Here is a 21,772-nt window from a genome sequence, read left to right as displayed (position 1 = left end):
GCTCCTTCCGAATCTGCTTCTCCGCCACTTAGGCCCCTTCCTACTAAGTCTCCGGGTTTCAGCAGTTTGCCGGATCCATTAGCAATGTTGCTTAGAGGTATCTCTAAGTTTTCGGTTAACTCTACCAGTGACGTAATTGCATTTTTACGGTTCCTAGTTGAGTTTCAGGACAATGCTCTTGTTTTTTCTCTTTCTCCGTGTCAAATTTTACAGATAATTTATCCCTATGCAATTGGTGTTCTCTCGGACAAAACTGTTAGAGCAATAGCGGAACAGTCATCCATTGAAGACTTTCATGCTCACCTTCTTGCAAATTTCATTCCTGCTCGTGCGAGGTCATCCCTGATTCAGAAGTACTATTATCGTGTACAGCGGTTGGATGAAAACTTGGCAGATTTCATCCAAGATATTAAGTTCTATACCAGGGTGTTTGCTCTTCGTTTTCCTGAAGATCAGATTGTACAGGCTATTGTAGAAGGTTTTTCACCATCTTACCGATCATACTTGTGTTTTGCGTCGCGTCCGCAAACTTTCGCTGAGCTAGAAGCTATGGCTGTATCGGCTGAAGGAGTTAGATACGCCGATTCCTTGCGTGTTGCGAAAGAACCCCCTCCTTCTTTTAGTAATCCTCGGCCTCCACCTCGCTGACCAGTCACACCCCGTAAATGTTATGCTTGCGGGTCGCCTGACCATCTTCGGAACAAGTGCCTATCAATCAAATCTAGTGGGACAAGGAATGGAGCAGGGTCATCTCAAGGCTGTTTTAAATGCGGCGCGTTCTCCCATATTGCTAAGAACTGCCCTAATACCAACAGCACCCCCTCTTGCTCAACTTCGGGTGCAACTTCCAACAATAATCAAAAGTGACTAGTGGCTTCGGCTGAGTCGACTAATCCATCTTCCCGAGGCTCAGCCCCTGGTAAACAGGTCGAAAATTCAGGGAAAATTCAGTCTTCAAATTTATCTTTTGAATGCCCCAAAGAATGTCTTAGGATTGCGGCGGACTCCCCCGCACCCGTACCTTTTCTCAAAATTGAGTTAAATAATGAACCTGTAACAGCTCTTTTAGATTCAGGCAGTGTTTGTTCAATTATTTCGGCTCAATGGTATTTGAAATTGAAATCTATTTGTAAACTTCCTGACTATTGCTCATCTCCTGTTCAATATGTTTCGGCTAATTCTTCTCCATTAGAAATTTTAGGTTCCTTAAAAGCCAAAATTCGTATTTTTAAATTTACTTGGAAAGTTAAATTGTTTGTGGCCAAGCACTTGTCTTGCCCCATAATATTGGGAGCTGACTTCATTTCTCACACCGGTCTAGTGCTCGACCTTCAGGGTAAGTCATGCACATTCAAATTTGCTTCCAATTGTAAAATCCCCTTATTGAAATGTAATTCTGCATCATGTTCATCTATTTCGCCTACCCAGGATGAGATGTTGTTAGACCTTAGACATCTACCTGAGGAGCAGGCTGATAGTATTCGTAAGTTGTGTCAGTCGTTTCTAGAGGTGTTCTCTGATACTCTTGGTGTTTACTGACCTTATTGAATACAAAATTGAGGTCACGGATTCAATTCCTGTCCGTTTTCCACCATATAGGCTATCTCCACCTAAAATGAAGGCTCTGAAAGAAATCATTGATCAAATGTTAAAGGATGGTATTATTCGGCCCTCTAAGTCAGCGTATTCTTCACCTATTTTTCTAGTCCCGAAACCCCAAGGTGGCTTCAGGCCGGTCATTGACTATAGGGCTTTCAATCGGAAGGTGGTGCTGCAATCTGTGCCCCTTCCTGACCTTCATTCTTGTTTTTCATGGTTTCGTAAAGCTAAATTCTTCACCATCTTGGATTTGAATCAGGCCTATAATCAAATTCCCCTAGCTGAAGAGTCTAAACACCTTACAGCGTTTGCCACGGACTGGAATTTGTATGAATACAACCGTGTGCCTTTCGGGCTCCCCACGGGAGCAGCTGTACTCACTAGACTGCTAGATAGGGTCTTCTCCGACTTCAAGTTCGAGTACTTGTATCACTATCTTGATGATGTCGTCGTATTTTCGGAGACTTTTGAAGAACATCTAGATCATCTGCGAGAAGTTCTCAATCGCCTTCGTAAGGCTGGGTTAACTGTGAAGTTGTCCAAGGTCGCCTTCGCTAAACCTTCAATGTCATTCCTAGGGCATATTGTCTCACCCGATGGTGTTGCGGTCGATCATTCTAGAATACAGGCCATCCGTGATTTTAAACCTCCCAAGGACATCAAAGGGATCGCCAGGTTCATTGGTATGGTGAATTTCTTCAGGAAGTTTATCCCTAACTTCGCTAATAGAGCGGCGCCCTTGAACCTTCTCCGTAGGAAAGGCATCAAATTTGAGTGGGGACCTTCTCAACAAGCTGCTTTTGAAGATCTTAAATTAGCTCTGTGTAATGCCCCTGTTCTGGCTATGCCCGATTTCTCCAAAAAATTCATCATCCAAACCGACGCGTCGTCGTCGGCGGTAGCTGCAGTCCTTCTTCAAGAGACTGAACTAGGGAGGCGACCCATCGCCTATGCCTCTAGGACCCTATCGGCTCAAGAAGCCAAGTATTCCATCTTGAGCTCGAAGGTTTGGCAGTCTTATTTGTCTTAGAAAAGTTCCGTCTCTATCTGGAATATGTCAAATTCGACTTGGAGACGGATAATCAAGCCCTAAGCTGGGTCTTAGGTAGGCCGCGTCGTACTGGTCGTATAGCCCGGTGGGCTATCCGAATTTCGGCATTCCAATTTGACGTTAGGCATATCAGAGGTACTGAAAATGTTGTTGCAGACGGACTCAGCCGTATGTTTTCCAACGACGTCGAGACCCATGAACCGGTCAATAGTTCATCACCTCCCGAGTCCATACTATCTGAGGTTAATGCCATCTTAACAGATGCTCCCATGCTCTTTAGGGACATTGAGAAATACCAACGTGAAGATCCGACGCTGGCTCCGATAATGGAAACCCTTTCTTCTGGGGAACACGTCGTCCCTTATGTACTGAGGAATGGAGTTTTATGTTGCCCTTCGAGGCATGATAAGATGATGAAAGTTGTCGTTCCAGCTGTTCTTGTACCTATGATCTTCAAGTACTATCATGAGACCCCATTAGGGGGGCATCTAGGCATCTTTAAAACTCGTGAAAAGATTCGTGAAAGGTTCATCTGGAAGGGTATGGACGGTGAAATTCGTGAACTAGTAAAGGCTTGTAAATCCTGCTTGCTTAGTAAACCCACCATGTCTACCAAGGTAGGCCTTTTGTCTTCTCATCAAGCGTCGCGCCCAATGGAACGCCTGTATATTGATTATGTAGGACCCTTCCCCCAGTCAAAGGGAAATGCCAACAAGTTCATCTTTGTATGTGTAGATGGTTTTACAAGATTTTCCTGGTTATTTCCGACTAAGCTGGCTACCGCTCAGTCCACCATTACTTGTTTAAATTCAATCTTTGCTTCTTTTGGTCCGTGTCAATATATTGTGTCTGTCAATGCTAAGGCTTTCACATCTAATCTATTTCGTAAATTCTGTTTTGACCTGTCCATCTCTCATGTGACAACTTCTGCTTATTATCCTCAACCATCTCTGGCTGAACGGGTTAATCGTAATCTCAGGTCGGCCCTTATTGCCTATCATCATGAAGATCATTCTAGGTGGGACACGTCCCTGCATTGGTTAGCTTTTGCTTTAAACTCGGCTGTTCATGAATCTCATAAATTTACTCCAGCTTCGCTGATGTTCAAGTTTGTTCCCAACACGCCACTCTCTAACCTCTGGTCTTTGAGTGATATTCTACCTGAGACAATAGATCCAGATAACGTTAAAGATCTTTGGAAGAAGGCTAAAGCCAATCTTAAAGTGTCTCATGAAAAGGTTAGAGAAAGATATGATCGTGGACGGAGACCCACCAATTTGAAGGTAGGCGACCAGGTGATGGTCAAGAATTTTGTTCCCGCGGGCAAGCTTGCCCCCAGATTTCATGGGCCGTGTACTATTCTCGATTTCCTTACACCCGTTACCTTATTGCTAAGCAATCCAGCCACCGAGAGGATATTTAGGGTTCACCTGTCACAGGTGAAACCGGTGTAATTTCTGTGCTAACTTGCTTCATATAATTTTGAAAGAAATATGAAGGTTATATTTTTGTTTGAGGAGTTTCACTTTTAAGGCCTTCTGCCCTTGGAATCTGTTTCCCTGCATGTAAGCATTTTTGTAAACCTCCCCCGACCAGTTAAACTGCCATCCTGTCCTTGCCATGGCCATTACCACGCTCCCGTCTCCTGCTCAACAACACACAGTGGCTTTTAAATGAAATAAATATTTCTACGCCGCTGGCCCCTCAGTTCCACCACAATGAATGTACCCTAAAATCATTCTAGTCGAACAAAATTCTGCCGCTGAGCTTTAATGTTTCAGTGCTCCCGCAGCAGCGCGGCGCCGTACCGCCACTGAGGTGGGGTAAGGGCCCGCTCCTCTCCGTGAGGCCAACCAGCGTACGGCGAGCCGGAGTCCTCCTCCCGGCCAAGGCTGATGTGCGGCGCACAACCTGCAACTCGCCCACGACCTGTATGTTCGCCGCGGGCGCGGCGTGTTTCAACTCCACTACTCCTCTCATAGTGCGGGCGAGCGGTATGTCAGGGTACTTGAGGGGTCCGAGCGGCCTCCTCTGGACACAAGCAGCAGCGGCCGGTCTGGCCGTCTAACTTAATCAACCTTGAATATATATTTAATCAGCTACATGGACATTTAATATCAACATTACTACTATTTTTGAATTCAACGACAATATCTGGTGGACTTAGAAAATTTTTCTCGACTTTCAAGAATTGAAGGTTTTTCCTTCTGAATTCAACTTCTACAAGCACAAAGACATTACATCAATAGTAAACAAAGAATTTTGAAACTGGATCCAATCATTTTAAGAAAACTTGTTGGTAAATACTTCCGCAATTAACTTCTATATCAACATCATAACTTGGACCTTATTTTGAAACAAAAGTTTATGTTCTTCTGTGGTACCCCTTGGAGGAACTTTTGGGGGGGGAGGTCTGTACCGGGTGGTACACCTCCACGCCGCTAATTCAAACTCTGCGCCAGTTGAAACTCCTCTACTGGAGGAAGTCTGAACTTTATCTACTGTGTTAATTCTCAAGTTTCTCAGAAGATGTCCCTACTTGTAAATTTTGAAGTTTCTGAACTGGGTCGTTTTCGATGTATTTTTGTTTTGCCTGTAGTAAGAAGTGTGGACATTCTCTTCCAGATGGCACTACTGAAGGGCTACAATTATGCACCCTAGTGCAAAGTGAAAGAACTGTTTTTGGGAAAATTTTGAATTCATAAGTTTGTTCTTTGTTAAATTTCTTTCAGTTATTGTTTAAGTTGGCAATATTAACACTTTCTTTCCGCCAGTTTTGAATTCGACCAATAAGGAATTTCTGTAATTAATTTTCCACCAATAATGTGTTTCTTCTTCATCTAGTGTAGGGGTTTTCGTTGTTAGCCAATAAAATGATTGTGGGCGGGTGTTTTCATTCCTGAAACGCCTCGAACTTTCCATGAGGGTATATAAACTGCTGATTTTCGGGTCTCCGGGCCACTTCAGTAACATCTATCAGTGTGTAAAGTACGTAGCAGGGGGCGGGAAGCGCATCTTTCTTCGGGCAGCAGTTCAACCACCAGGTAATGGCCTTTTAATAACTTCTTTTCTTGCTAGCTCAGCAGTTTAACTCTCGGGGCAGGTCCGAAGCCTTTTTACCATGTAATTTTCCTCTAAAATGTAAAGACACTTGGTATCAATTCTATCTTTTTAAACTACATATTGGGATAGAGAGTGCTTAACCCTCTCGAGCTCCCACTCATATTGCGTTGAGGTGAACTTATCTTCGCAACCGTTTCTTCCTTAACGAAATGTAAATTGTCTCCTTCTATAAGTCACCTCTTTAGTATGGGATTAGCCCTTGCATTAGAGGCCTAGCACCAAGTAGGTTTTAAATAAAGTGTAGTAGAAGTGCAAGAACGCCTCCTCTCAAGTTGGTATTTTAGAGGCCATGTAATTGACCTGGTTCCTTACTTAATAGGCCTCAATAGGTTGGGTATTTTTACCCCTGTTTTCATGTACTTGGAGGACAGCTTGAAAGTGGAGTTTGGTGTGGCCTTTGATAGGCTTGAACTTAAGAGCGGGTTGCTCTTTCTTAAAATTTGTTTCTGCGTGCCTCGAGGAGGCTTTACTGTGTAGTTGGGAGCAAGTGCTCCTGGGCATGATTGGGGTTTTCTGCCCCTTTGTCGAACCTTGTATTTGGGTAAAGTTGGGCTAATTGCTCAAGAATTGTGAGTCCGGGGCTCGAAGCCCAAATTCTGTAAAAACTGTAATTGTACGTTCTTAAATTGTTGATATTCAATTGTGTTTCTGTTATTCTTGTTATTTTTTGATCTTGATAAGAAAATATAACCTTATTAAATTTTATCTTAACTTTAATTTCGTATTTTGAGACCTGTTCACCCCCGCACCTTCTTTCACCTCTGCACATCCACAAAACTCGGTAACAACAACAATGAAAACTCTTTCTGTGGGAGAGTTACTGTGAGGTACACTTAGTACTGCAAATACAACATTACTTAAGGTTTTATACTTAATTCATCCACTTTCATTTTTAAGCTCTGCAATGTTGCGCCAGTTCACATCAATGTTATGTCCATGTACAATATACTCGGGGAAAGGTGCGGTATCCAACTGATGAGCCCATGCCGCACTCTGGGCGAAACACTGGTAATTTTTGACGATTGAGTTTCCTGAATTTTATTTCTATTCAGGGAAAGTGTCACATTGGTAAACTGAAAATTCCTCTTCAAGTTTGTCATGTTCACTTTCCTTGACCAAACTTGGGAATCTTCGAACAAAATATTCAAGAGATGAATAGGAAACCTTCATTCTGAGAGAGATGTCTATAACTTCGGCATGATGAAGAAATTTATCATCAAAGGGAAATTTCCTGATAACGTAACTGCAAGCTGCCATATAAAACTCTCTTACAGAATTATATAACATCTTTTCATTACAGTCATTATCTTTCAAGTATGTCTCGGCTTTTGTTCCAATTACCAATGAATCAGCTGATTACTGTATTCAGATAATTCTGTGTAGTAGGGAAATTGATAGTAATCCACCAGCTGTAAAAATCATATAACCACATTTCAGTTGAGAATTGTAGTGTAAATACGGTATACTGTATTTAGATAGTATCTTGCCTGCTATATTCGTCTGTATCTTTGTGTGTGTATCTATCAGAGCATAATAGGATAAAATAGTACTAATAATAATCTGGATAAGCGGATGGAAACTTCGGAGCAACAAAGAAGTTTACCAGAAGGTGGAAAGAATCTCAGAGACCATGAAGAAAAGGAGACTGGTGTTTCTCAGACACCTGTACAGAATGGATGCAAACAGACTTACCAAACAGATATTTGATTACTTCTGGAGAAAAAAGACCACTACAGCATGGATTAAGGAAACGAAGAAGGATATGGAAAGGTTGAAATCTCAGAAGTCCAGCTGTTAGAAAGGAATACGTTTAGGATCACAGTGAAGAATTTGGAAGGAATTCATGCCGCAGGAAGAACTAAGAAGACCGGAAGAGCCTGAACAGATGAACAACGGAAGCAGGCCGGCAAACGCATGAAGGAGTATTGGACACAGAGAAAACTCTCCGCACGAAGAAAAAGAAATGAAGTTGTAGCGTGATCCTTAGTGGTCATTCGCTTGTAAAAAAATAAAATTAAAAAATCTGTCTATGCATTTAGCTTTGTTGGTAATCTTCGAGTAGTTCTTGCGAATTACAAACTTGCAATTTTCATTTCTATTTGTGCTTAATAGTAACATATTGTAATTAGGATACATCTGAACATAGTTTAAAATTATTGTAGTGTATTGTAGTATCTTATTAGAAATTAGCGTGCTTATTCTATTGCAAAATATTGTGTAGTATTGTAGAAGTATCTATAGAAACTGTCTTTCTAGAATTGTTGTAATTAGGATAGGTTTAACTGCAGTTTAGATCTGCATAATTCTTGTACATTCCCCTCGGTATTCAGTAATTAACGGCAGCTTACGGTGTTGTAGGATAAAAATATGTTACGACTAAGTAGTATTGTAGTGTAGTAGTATATTAATTACCTTACTGTCGTGTGATCTTTGTGTACTATCCTAGACATATTACTTTCCTTTCATTTTTTTTGTGCACATAAGTTATTAATTTTCCTTTTTTTTCTTTCATTTTTCCGTAAAGAATGGCTAAGGAGTGCAAGGTAGGAACTCTCGGTGTGGCCACACACTAAGGAGTATGAGGGAGGAATTTGAGGGAGATGATTAGGATTCTCTCAATAGACAGGAAGGAAGGTAGGCCTCTCTCAAACAATGTACAGGATACAGTAAATATAAAAGAGGGATGGGAAAGAAAGGGGGAGATTTTAGAAGAGAGGTTGTCGAATGTTTTAAGGGGAAAGAGATTGCAGGCTAAGAGCTCTACTGAAGATCAGAATTCAGGACGGCTGTCTGTGAGAAATTGTTACGAGTCACTGCAGGTAGAACAACAGACGGAAGATGAGGAACAGGGAACTGTTGCTGAGAAGTGTGGAAGAAGGAGGAAGGGAAAAAGTAGGAAAGGCAAATGTAGAGGATAGGAAGAGACTGATGGAACAGGTTATTGGGTGGGTGGGTGGGTGGGCGTGGTGGTGGTGGGGGGGGAGGGAGGAGGAAGGAGCTTCTGCAGCTGTCAGGAAAGATAGGGCTGACCAGGAGGGGAGGGGATCAAATGAGGTGGGTAGGGTCAAGGCTCTGGTCATGAGGGATTCCATTGTTGGACGTGCGGGGAAAGTGTGTGGAGGAAAGGGAACCAAGGTAGTGTGTTATTGAGGAATGAGGTTGAGGCAGATGTTGAAGAAAGAAGAGAAGGAGGAGGGAAAGGTGGTAGTGTTTCACATTGGTACCAACAACGTACGGCAAGCAGGTATAAGTACCAACATAGTTCGGGATGTGTGGAATCTGGTAATGCAGCATGGGTGAAGTTTAAGGAAATGGAGATTGTTTGTAGGAAGGATACTGACTGGAAGGTGATTGGGGATTTAAATGAGACTATGGAGTGCGTATGTGGGAAATTAGGAGTGAGATTTATAGATCCTAATGGGTGGGTAGGAGATAGGGATCTGCACTCAGATGGTCTTCACTTAAACTGCAGTGGTACGTATAAGTTAGGAAATTTGTTTACAAAGGTTATAGGGAGGTACATTCAGGGAAAAGGGGTGGTCTAGGGAGCGGTGATAAGGGTACAGGGATCTGGAAGTCAAGTAGGGATGACATAGAAATGTTAAGTGTTGAACTGTAGAAGTATTGTAAAGAAAGGAACAGAATTAAGTAATTTAATAGATATATACTTACCACATATTGTAATAGAAGTTGAATCATGGCTGAGAAATGATATAATGGATGCAGAAACATTCTCACGGAACTGGAGTGTGTATTGCAGAGAGTATAGGAATGGTAGGATGGGGAGTATTCATTCTGGTGAAAGAAGAATTTCTAAGTTATGAAAAAGTTAAAGATGACAAATATGAAATTCTAGGTGTAAGGCTGAATTCTAAAGATAATAGGCAACTTGATGTCTTTGGAGTGTACAGATCGGGAAAAGGTAGCGCTGACGATGATTCAGAATTATTTGATAAGATAATCAGCTATGTGGGAAACAACATGGAAAGGAATGCGATTGTATCGGGAGATCACAATTTACCAAATGTGAATTGGGAAGGTAATGTGAACGACAGGAAGCATGACCAACAAATGGCAAATAAGTTAATATGGGAAGGACAGCTGATTCAGAAAGTAATGGAATCAACTACAGGGAAGAATATATTGGACGTGGTGCTGGTAAAACCAGATGAGCTCTATTGAGAAACCAAAGTAAACAATGGTATTAGTGATCACGAAGCTGTTTTTGTCATAGTTAAAAATAATATTGTGATAGAAAGGAAGGTCTTAAAAGTAGGACTATTAGGCAGTATCTTTTTTTTTTTGCTATTTGCTTTACGTCACACCGACACAGATATGTCTTACGGCGACGATTGGATAGGAAAGGCCTAGGAATTGGAAGGAAACGGCCGTGGCCTTAATTAAGGTACAGCCCCGGCATTTGCCTGTTTGAAAATAATAATAATGCTATTTGCTTTACGCCCCACTAACTACTTTTACGGTCTTCGGAGACGCCGAGGTGTCGGAATTTAGTCCCGCAGGAGTTCTTTTACGTGCCAGTAAATCTACCGACACGGGGCTGTCGTATTTGAGCACCTTCAAATACCACCGGACTGAGCCAGGATCGAACCTGCCCTGTTTGAAAATGGGAAACCACGGAAAACCATCTTCAGGGCTGTCGACAGTGGGGTTCGAACTCACTATCTCCTGAGTACTGGATACTGGCCACACTTAAGCGACTGCAACTATCGAGCTCGGTTTAGGCAGTATCATATGGCTGATAAAACAGGCATGAGGGAATATTAAAAAAGTAACCATGATCAGTGGAAAACGATAAATAAAAAAGTAAACAGCAAGATTTTTGAGGAATGTGAAAACAGGTTTTCTTACGTTTAAAGGTGGTAAGGAATGGTAAAGACCCACCTTATTATTATAACAAAGAAATAAAGAGACTAAGAAGGAGGTACAGACTGGAAAGAAATAGAGTTAGAAATGGCTGTGGAAGTAGGGAGAAAATGAAGGAACTTGCTAGGAAACTGAATCTATCAAAGAAGTCAGCTAAGGATAACATGATGGCGAGCATAATCGGCAGTCATACAAAGTTTACTAAAAATTGGAAAGGTATGCATATGTAAATCAAGGCAGAAACAGGTTTGAAGGAGGACATTCCAGGAATCATTAATGAATAAGGGGAGTGCGTATGTGAGGATCTTCAAAAGGCAGAGGTACTCAGTCAGCAGTATGTAAAGATTGCTGGTTAGAAGGATAATGTACAGCAGGAAGCATGACCAACAAATGACAAATAAGTTAATAAGTATGTAAATAATTAAGGTGACTATTACTAAAGAAGTATTAAAATTTATCTATGATAACAATGATATTTACAATAAGATACAAAAGTTGAAAACCAGAAAAGCAGTTGGAACTGGTAAGATTTCTGGGGATATACTAAAGGCAATGGGTTGGGATATAGTACCATATCTGAAGTACTTATCTGATTACTGTGTGCAGGAAGGAGCTATACCAAATGAATGGACAGTTGCTATTGTAGCCCCTGTGTATAAAGGAAAGGGTGATAAGACTTAAAGCTGAAAATTACAGGCCAGAGAGTTTGACATGCATTGCATGTAAGCTTTGGGAAAGCATTCTTTCTGTTTATATTAAACATGTTAGCAAAATTAGTAACTGGTTCGATAGAAGGCAGTTCAGATTTAGGAAAGGTTATTCCACTGAAGCTCAATTTGTGGGATTCCAGCAAGATATGGCAGATATCTTGGATTCAGGAGGTCAAATGGACTGTATCATGGTTGACCTGTCTAAGGCATTTGATAGGGTGGATCATGGGAGACTACTGGCAAAAATGAGTGCAACTGGACTAGACAACAGAGTGACTGAATGGGTTGCTATATTTTTAGAAAATAGATCTCAGAGAATTCCTCAAGGCAGTATTAATGGACCTTTATGTTTTCTTATGTACTTAAATGATATGATTAAAGAAGTGGAATCAGAGATAAGGCTTTTTTTCAGATGATGTTATTCTATGTAGAGTAATAAATAAGTTTCAAGATTGTGAGCAACTACAAAATGACCTCTATAATGTGAGATGGACAACAGGCAATGGTATGATGATAAACAGGGTTAAAAGTCAGGTTGTGAGTTTCACAGATAGGAAAAGTCCTCTCAGTTTTAATTACTGTGTTGATGGGGTGAAAGTTCCTTATGGGGATCCCTGTAAGTACCTAGGTGTTAATATAAGGAAAGATCTTCATTGGGGTTCATTATAAATGGGATTGTAAATAAAGGGTACAGACCTCTGCACATGGTTATGAGGGAGTTTAGGGGTTGTAGTAAGGATGTAAAGGAGAGGGCACACAAGTCTCTGGTAAGACCCCAACTGCCGGGCTGAGTGGCTCAGACGGTTAAGGCGCTGGCCTTCTGACCCCAACTTGGCAGGTTCAATCCTGGCTCAGTCCGGTGGTATTTGAAGGAGCTCAAATACGTCAGCCTCGTGTCGGTAGATTTACTGGCACGTAAAAGAACTCCTGCGGGACTAAATTCCGGCACCTCGGTGTCTCCAAAAATTGTAAAATAGTAGTTAATGGGACGTAAAACAAATATTATTATTATTATTATTATTATTATTATTATTATTATTATTATTATTATTATTATTATTATTAAGACCCCAACTAGAGTATGGTTCCAGTGTATGGGACCCTCACCAGAATTACTTGATTCAAGAACTGGAATAAATCCAAAGAAAAGCAGCTCGATTTGTTCTGGGTGATTTCCGATAAAAGAGTAGCGTTACAAAAAAGTTGCAAAGTATGGGCTGGGAAGACTTGGGAAAAAGAAGACGAGCTGCTCGACTAAGTGATATGCTACAAGTTACTATCCTCATGATTTATCCGTATTGAAAGTTATTTTATGAAGAAGAAAACAAAGATATTTTATTGATCCACCTATTCAATACTATCCACTGTTATGTGGTTACATCTACATTCAGCTATAGAGTTTTACGGTAAGTGTTTTGTCCCTTCTAAAGGGCATCTTCAGCCTTTAGTCAATCTTAAAATGTTGAACTTAAATGTTAAATAAAAATGTGAAACAAGAAGCTAGACACTTAGCATTGTAAAACATTGAGAACTTAAAACTAGTGTACAAAATCATTTAAAAAATATAAACAACATTAATTTAAAAATGTGATAACATAGTAGATTAAAAACAATCTCAACGTCAGTCTAAAACCATGCATCTGAAACGAAAACTAGATCGTAACCTTTCTAGAATGTGTGGAAATACGTATAATCTCAAATATATAACATCAAGATTGTCACAAAAAAATCTTGTCCAGAGTTAAAGTTTGTGCACATTTTATGTAAACCTGTGTTGAACCCATTTAATTATGTGCATCCTTACATGAAGTAATCGGAGTAGTGAAGTTATGAACGTGTAATGTACACCCCTCCAGGCTTGCACTATCTATAACGTCCTGGGCTAGTGCCTGTAACAGCTGTTTCTCATACACTCAAACCTCAGTCAGCTTGTGAAACTTGACATGCCTGCTCTATGGGGTCGGGTATGAATTGAGATGAATGTGTGCAGTGATTTTTTATGATCAGGTGCCCTTCCTGATGTCAACCTGTTCAGAGGAGTTAATGAAGTAATAATAATAGTGTGTGGCCTTTGAATAGGCCTGGTACAGGTCTCTTGAATTGACGCCATACAGGCAACCTGTGCATCTTTGAAGATTGGGCCCTACCCATGTTGAATTTTAATAATGAAGACGGCACACAAGCCCAGTCTCTGAGACATCAGAATTAACCAATGAAGGTTAAAACCCCAGACCCTGCTGGGAATTGAAACTGGGACCCCCTGGACCAAACGCCAGCATGCTAACCATTTAACCGTGGAGTCAGACAGTTAATGAAATGAAATGAAATGAAATGAAATGAAATGAAATGAATGATGTGATATACGATAGTAGGAAGGAAGAGGGTGATACCCGATGCTGGCACATAGCCTACACTTGTCGAATAGCACCAAGGGGTTTGTTCAAAGCTTTACGTTGTCATCCGATGGACGAATCACCTTCAACAGTCACATGCCCTCACTCCATATGAGACTGTGGAAAGGTTTGGAATTGAATCCATGAATTTGGCAAGCAATCTAGTGATTGAAAATTGTATCCAGTCACCTCTCCTACCTTGCTGGCCTACATTCTGATGATGAAATTCTTTTTCGACCAACGGGACTCAAACCAGCTAACCACGGTGTCAGATCATATAATCTTGATGACTTAACGATCACGTGGGCGTAATGTTGACCTATTAGATGAAACCTTATGTTCTGGACTAGTGGGTTATTATTATTATTATTATTATTATTATTATTATTATTATTATTATTATTATTTTCTGGTCACTGTCTTCGACCATGAATTACTTGGTGGTAACACTTCCCCATGTGCGAGAGAATAACTTTGACCATCATTTTGAACATGACAACACTTGGGCAATACCCAGCATTGATTCGGAGTTCAGACTGACTCAAGTCGAAGGTGAGGGTTTTAACACTTGTGGCAACTGTACGTGCTTAAGAGCAGATGCCAGTTTACTACCTGAAGGATTTAAATTTTGTCTTCATTAGTAAGCAAATTCACAGCAAGTCCTTAACTAGACTATCACAAGACAAATATGCACCATGTTACTCAACTTCTCACGATTATGTTCCTAATCCATATGTAGGCTATCATACGACAAATACCCACTAATCCTGATTGTCCCACTCACCAAACATTATATTTCTAACTTCAGACTGAAATGTGAAATACAAGCACAAACAGGTTCACTGGGTTATTCAAAGCAATCTAACTGCTAACTGAAAAGCAGAACTAAACTTCCCTGAGGCTAACAGTTTGCTCCCTGAAGGTGCAATTTACCCAGTGAAGTACAGGAATTCAAGGCCTTTTCCCATTATCGTGCAACTTTCCTCAACTTGCCACCTCTGGCAAGGGCTCTTATCTGTGTTGGAAATCACATTCTATTCACATGGGATGACAAAGAACATTTTCAGGGCTGGGAAGAATGTGATCATTCTAAGCAGTAATCTATAAGCTTGACCATGCTAATGGCCTATCTTGGTTCGTATTGACTACTTACAGCGATAAACATACTGCACTGAAACAACAGGAGATAAAGAATCCACCTTGTCAATACTAATCAAAAAACTATTTAATATATGTTAATTAATCGTATATGTTTCGAGAACATATCATTCTCTTCTTCAGTGAAAGCATTTTACAATTTCAATGACTTGATTAAAATTACAATACATAAATGTTAAGTTATTATCATAACTATGGCTCAGATGTTTAAGACCTGAAAATAGTCCAAATAAGCAAGCAGATATGACCTCAAAAATGAGGAAATATGACCTCAAATGTGAAGAAATATAATGTAAAAATGACAAAATATGACCTGCAAATGATTAATCAAAATATGGTCATTTTAAAATAAATGATAAATCGGAACGGTAATTCTTCTGATACATATTTGTTAACTAAATTCTCTATTCTTACTTTAATACTTTAATATTAATATTATAAACTAACCGTCTGAACAGAAATATTCTTCTCCAAATTCCTTAACAAAGCTTTGTAACTTAACACTAGTAGGGGACATTTCCCAGGGTGTGAAATCAGAAAAAGATGGCGGAGGGCGGGGGAGAAGGATCATATGACTTAAATACTAGTGTTTATTTCAAGCAGTACCCGGCCGGGGAAGGGTAAACTGTATAATTCTCTTGCAAGTAAATTACCACCTCCCTCTAAAAAATATAAATATATTTTGTTTGAATTCTGTTGTTATAATAAGAATGATATTCAATGTAAAATTATTTCCGGGTTTCAGATGGACTTGCCAGAGTTAAACATGAAAAATAGGCTGCATGTGTGGAGTTGCCACCGATACGTTGTTTTATTGCTCAAGGTGTAGCAATCATCCTATTATTTCTATCTTAAGTGTACCAGTATTATTGTTGTTTTTATGAAAATATTCACAGTAAAAACACTGATTTCAGTAATATATGTGTTATATTTCCTCATTTTAAAACAAAGAATCCTCCAGGGGCAATTTTAGTGGTGGTGATGGGGGAACCTTTGTGATAAAATCATCGGGGGGGTGAAAATCCTCCCTCCCTCCCCCCCCCCCCCCCCCCGCCACGATTTTGCACCCTGACTTTTCCTTAGGCATACTGGAATGTGTGCTGGGATACGATTTACTATAAACTAACGCTTGTGTAAGTGAAAGGAGGTTGAGGTTTTAATATCTGAACAAAGACGAGTGAGCGATTACCAGATGTAATTAGCTCACTGCTGGGACGGGATTTTCCGGATTATTTCTGTCTCTGCCTGGGAGATCACGTTGCCGAGGACAGCGGGTTGGTTATTTGACTATTTTACTTGTATCAACAGCGTGATACTTAGAAGCAGTTTTGTAAACACTAGTTCGCATTCGTTAAGTTGAAGATGATTTCGCACACCTACAGCTGTCGTCAAATTGCCGAAATATGATGTTTCTAGTAAAATAGCTCAAAATATGACCTTACTGCAAAAAATAGACAAAATATGCATTTATATGACAAATGAAAATCACTTACCTAATTATAACATTACTTAAACTGAATATTTACAAAACCTACACAAATTAATACCATTATTAGAAAGGATTCTAATCACCCTGGTAAAAAAAAAAAGAGCAACTTTCTACCGGTATAGTCTAATTAATACAGCACTTAATGCCCCTTTAAAAAATATAACTTTGATAAAGAAAATAGTGAATGAAATTGCAAAAAGTAATGGATGTTCTAAATACACTGCTGTGCAAAACTTATGGACAAAAGTAACTTTCGCATATTGTGTCACTGCCAAGTAACAAAGCTAGAACCATACATAGGAAGATCTGCTACAGTATGGTACGGTAGGCAACTGAAGGGAATATGCGATGAGACGAACAGAAATTACACTATTATACTGAGACAATAAATTAAACGTAAGTCACTGTGACTCACGACTGTCCCCTGGACATCACAAAAGAAGGGATATGGTTCTTAAAAGGGTGTATGATCACCATGGACAGCGATGCATGTTTGAAACGCGTTCCCATGCTGGCCACAAGATTGGTAAGGAGTTCTTGTGGTAGGGCGTTCCAATCCTCCACCAGTGTGGTTGACAACTGCTAGATGGTTGTTGGTGCATGTGGACGTGCTGCAATACGTCTGCCCAACATGTCTCACATATGCTCGATGGGATTTAAGTCAAGGGAACGGGCAGGCCAGTCCATTTGCCGAATATCCTCTCGTTCCAAGAGCTCCTCCACTTGCGTTGTTCGATGTGGTCGTGCACTGTCATATAAAAATAAAGTCAGGGCTGAATACACCCCTGAAAAGATGCAAATGGGGAAGGAGTACACTATCACAATAATGTTGACCGATGAGTGTACCCCGTTCAAAGATTTAGAGGTTGGTACGCCCATGCAACATTATGCCTCCCCACACCATAACAATTGGACCACCAAACTGATCATGTTTGACAATGTTCCTGGGTGCATTATGTGTTCCCACCTCTCGCTAGATGAGGGTACGTCTAGAATCACTACTCAGACCGAATCTGCTCTCATCTGAGAAGAGCACGCGACCCTACTCCTCGTCGGTCCAGACCTGATGCTCTTGGCACCATTGCAAATGGTGCCGCCGATGTGCGGGTGTCAATGGAACACAACGTAATGGTCGTCGGGCAAGCAGACCACCTCCGTGCAGTTGCCGTGCCACTGTGGAGCGTGAGATTTTGTGCTTTGCAGTCCTCTTAAATTGCACCCACTGTTTGATGCGAGTCTCTTCTTGCCTGTAGCGGTTATCTGCTGCTCCTCTCCTTCAGGCAGCAGTGCCTCTGGTTTGGAATGCTCTTTATGAACGTGAAACAATGCTGTGAGCAATACCACACCCCAGGGTTACACTCATCACACTTTGGCCTTCTTCCAGTTTCCCGATGATTCTTCCCCGTGTGAAGTCATCCAAATGTTGTCTCTCGGCCATGTTGTAATGAAAAACACCACCACAGTGCAATGTAACAGCTCGCTGATTGACTGACACAGTCTTATCCCATTCCTTCAACGGCCTCGATTTGTGGGGCCAGACCCATTTGGCGCTATAGTTGCGCTGACCTCACGCCAGGTTTTTATGCACGTGTGGGAGACCTCTGGTAACATGTTGCCGCACTTTCATTCATTTCCACCATTTCCACCAAGTAGTTATATGTTATGCTGCTTTATCTATCTCGTCCTTAAGTTCTGTACAGCAGTGTATTATATCAACAGAATAAAGAAAAAAATTATGAACAGATCTAAAACAACTCAACTTAAATATCAAAAGGATAAAAGAAATTTTGCAATGCTCACATTTAAAAATAAACATTCATAGGAATAATCTAAGACTTAAAGAAAACCATAACACTGAAATAGCTTATAGAATGAACGATAATAATAACAACAAAATTTTACTTCATTCACACAAAACTGACAGAGACAATCAATACCACGGATAAGATGTTTACAGTTTGATCTGTTCAAGGGTGTCAAAAACAATATATCGAAAAATCAGGAAGAAGTTTAGAAATTCGATATAAAGAACACATGAATGCAATGAAGCACAGAAGATATTCAGCTATGTGCGAACATATGCATAACAACAATCACAGTTTTACAAATACTGTATAGGAAAAGACATGAAATTACTGTACACAGTTCAGAATGGGAATTACATGAATATGGTGAAACTGTTTATATAGTTGTCACAAGAAGGTAATAATGGCTTAAATTTGAATGAAATTTTGGCAGAAGAAAACTCGTTTAAAGTGGCAAACTCATATGTTAAAAAAAATTAAATAGTAATGAGTCTAACCTTCATCCCTATCAACGTTCAGAATGCTCTTCCAATAAGATTTAAGAAGTCACAACCCTATTACATTGATTACAACAGCTGATTTGCATTCACAGTCTTCAAAGAACACAAGTGTTTAGTATTATCTGAGTGGACCATTTTATTAGTTTAAGACCTCTGAAAACAGACATTATGTAATAGCTATATTTCAATTGTTAAAGAAATTTTATGATAATAACTGAACATCTCTTTATTTTAATTTTAATCAAGTCATTGAAATTGCAAAATAGTTTTGCTGAAGAAGAGAATAATGTATTATTGAAACATGTACAATTAATTAACATACAGTAAATTAAATAGTTTTTTGATTAGTATTGACAAGGCGGATTCCTTATCTGATTTTTTTCCAGTGCAGTAAATTTATCACTCTAAGCAGTAATGACAAAAAATCATGACACGATACACAAGGCACTTTTATCCTTTTCAGACCTAAATAATAACTAGGGGCCTGGCAAATGGTATCTGGAAGTAAATTCTTGCTGCAATCTACTGGCCAAGCGCCAACCAAAAAAACATGCAAAGAGTGCTCTGTGCAAATAATGCAGCCTGGTCTAACCTAAAAAAGGCATTGAATATACTCAGAAATAAATAAACATCTAAGCTGCACAACTGTGCATACACAGTCTGAAAGGACTATATAGATTCAGATGGGAATTGCGTCTTCGAATTTACGATGTACCAAGCAAGAAAATGTCCTACTGAGGAACGCACTAACGAGGTTTCACCGTATTAGGACATTTCTGGAATAACTGACAAGATGGAGTCTGACTTCTAGGCCATCTTAGTAGATAATCTCCCTGAACTTAATCAAGATGAATCTGTCACAACTTCAATCCAGTCAGGATGAACTTAAGATAGAATTCAAAGCCGATCTGAAAGAAGTTCAGGATGGGCAGTACAAGTCAGAGAAGGAGGTGCATGCAATTGAAGTAAGATTAAAATTTGACATTATGTAGGAGTTAGGGTCGATGAACAGCATTCAGGACTCGAGGGAAGAAAAGAATGAAACTTGAAAAAATCGATAAACAGTTCCAGGCAATTCTTTAGATTGTGGAGTCTGGTGTTCAAAACTTGAGACAAGAGATGAGTGCTCTACAAGAAAAGATGACTGGGAAAGTGGGCCGTGGGTTAGGAGCGCACAGCTGTGAGCTTGCATCTGGGAGATAGTGGGTTCCAACCCCACTGTCGGCAGCCCTGAAGATGGATTTCCGTGGTTTCCCATTTTCACGCCAGGTAAATGCTGGGGCTGTACTTCAATTAAGGCCACGGCCGTTTCCTTCCCACCCCTATGCCTTTCCTATCCTATTGTCGCTATAAAACCTAACTGCATCGGTGTGACGTAAAGCGAATTATATATTTAAAAAAAAAAAAAAGGATGATGGCCCTGGAAACCAGACTGAGTTCCACCACGGGCGACAGCAAAAAATGAAACCCACGTTTTGATGGGAGTACATCATGGATGACGTTCTGGATCTAGTTCAAGACAACCCATAATGGTTGGATGCTGGAGGGGAGAGCTTCACAAATTGTTGGGCTGTATGGATAAGCGACACAGGAGCTACACAATGATGACTGTGAGATTGTAGGGGCGCTCGAGGGATGCTATGGTAACCACCAGCTGGCAGCCACCTACCAAATCCAACTGAAGAAGATACAGCGCATGGTCAAATCACAAGAGAAAGTTTCCTTGGGGGTAGAATATCTGGCCCACAAGGCTTTAGAAGCCTTGCCTCCAGAACACATGCAGTGGGAAGCCGCCCACACCTTTGTCAATGGGCTTTCTGATTACAAGTGATTAATCTCATTATTAAACGGTATTGAAGTTCAAAATTTTAAAACTTTTTACAATTTATTTAAAACCACCTATTCAATACTTTACAGTCTTTTAAGACTTGCTAGTAGCTTTACATTGCACTGACACAGATATGTCTATTTTTTTAATATATATTTTTTTTGCTAGTGGCTTTAAGTCGCACTGACCCAGATAGGTCTTATGGCGACGATGGTATAGGAAAGGCCTAGGAGTTGGAAGGAAGCGACCGTGGCCGTAGTTAAGGTACAGCCCCAACATTTGCCTGGTATGAAAATGGGAAACCACAGAAAACCATCCTCAAGGCTACCGACAGTAGGATTCAAACTCACTATCTCCTAGAAGCAAGCTCACAGCCGTGCACCCCTAACCGCACGGCCAACTCGCCCGGTCACAGATAGGTCTCATGGCGCCGATGGGATAGGAAAGGCCTAGGAGTGGGAAGGAAGTGGCCGTGGCCTAAATTAAGGTACAGCCCCTGCATTTGCCTGGTGTGAAAATGGGACACCACGGGAAAACCATCTTCAGGGCTGCCAACAGTGGGATTCAAAACAACTATCTCCTGGATGCAAGCTCACAGCCACGCGCCCCTGGACCTTTCATTTTATCATTAATTTTAAAGGAAACATTTAAATGTATTTTTCACACAATAATTTTAGTCTCAATCATATTTTAATTTAATATGCTTTTACTGAAGATGACTCAGAGTGAGTCGAAACGTGTCTAATTAATAAACACTTCATCTTATAAAATGATACTGATGTACTGAACAGGAGCAATAATAAATATTTATTTGCATTATTGTTTGAATTCAATTGTCAATACAGAAAAATGAAATTTATAGTTTGTAACATATAAGTATGCTAAAATAAATAATGAAAACCTCTGGAAAGAAAAGAAGATTAACATTACAGGATTACCTCAGTTCCATTGAGAAGTTCAAATTTATAGAAGTATGCCCACGCATCCCCAAGATCAGGTTCTATCTTCACAGTCCGATTGAACCACTCTCTACATTTTTGGATTTTTCTTTCTGACCAGAATAATCTGCAAAACAAACAAACATTACATATAATATTTATTTACATCCAGTATTGCAGAGACCATACAGATTGACTTCTAGCCTTTTATTCCCAGCCATTGTAAAGTTATGAGAGAGAGAGAGAGAGAGAGAGAGAGAGAGAGAGAGAGAGAGAGAGAGAGAGAGAGAGAGA

The 21,772-nt window shown here is 40.2% G+C and overlaps 1 protein-coding gene across 3 annotated transcripts in view; it reads right to left on the bottom strand.

The window, feature by feature from the left end:
• Positions 1 to 21,772, bottom strand: part of Prp6 (pre-mRNA processing factor 6) — a 323,443-nt gene that overhangs the window by 15,289 nt on the left and 286,382 nt on the right. For all 3 annotated transcript variants that reach the window (XM_068225312.1, XM_068225311.1, XM_068225313.1), the window contains exon 19: positions 21,479 to 21,605. In XM_068225312.1, coding sequence (XP_068081413.1) covers positions 21,479 to 21,605 — 127 coding nt within the window. The remainder of the gene's footprint in view (positions 1 to 21,478; positions 21,606 to 21,772) is intronic.

This window comes from Anabrus simplex, chromosome 1, assembly GCF_040414725.1.
Source record: "Anabrus simplex isolate iqAnaSimp1 chromosome 1, ASM4041472v1, whole genome shotgun sequence".
Taxonomy (NCBI): domain Eukaryota; kingdom Metazoa; phylum Arthropoda; class Insecta; order Orthoptera; family Tettigoniidae; genus Anabrus; species Anabrus simplex.
The sequence above is the reverse complement of the archived record's forward strand: the minus strand, read 5'-3'. Positions and strand labels throughout refer to the sequence as shown.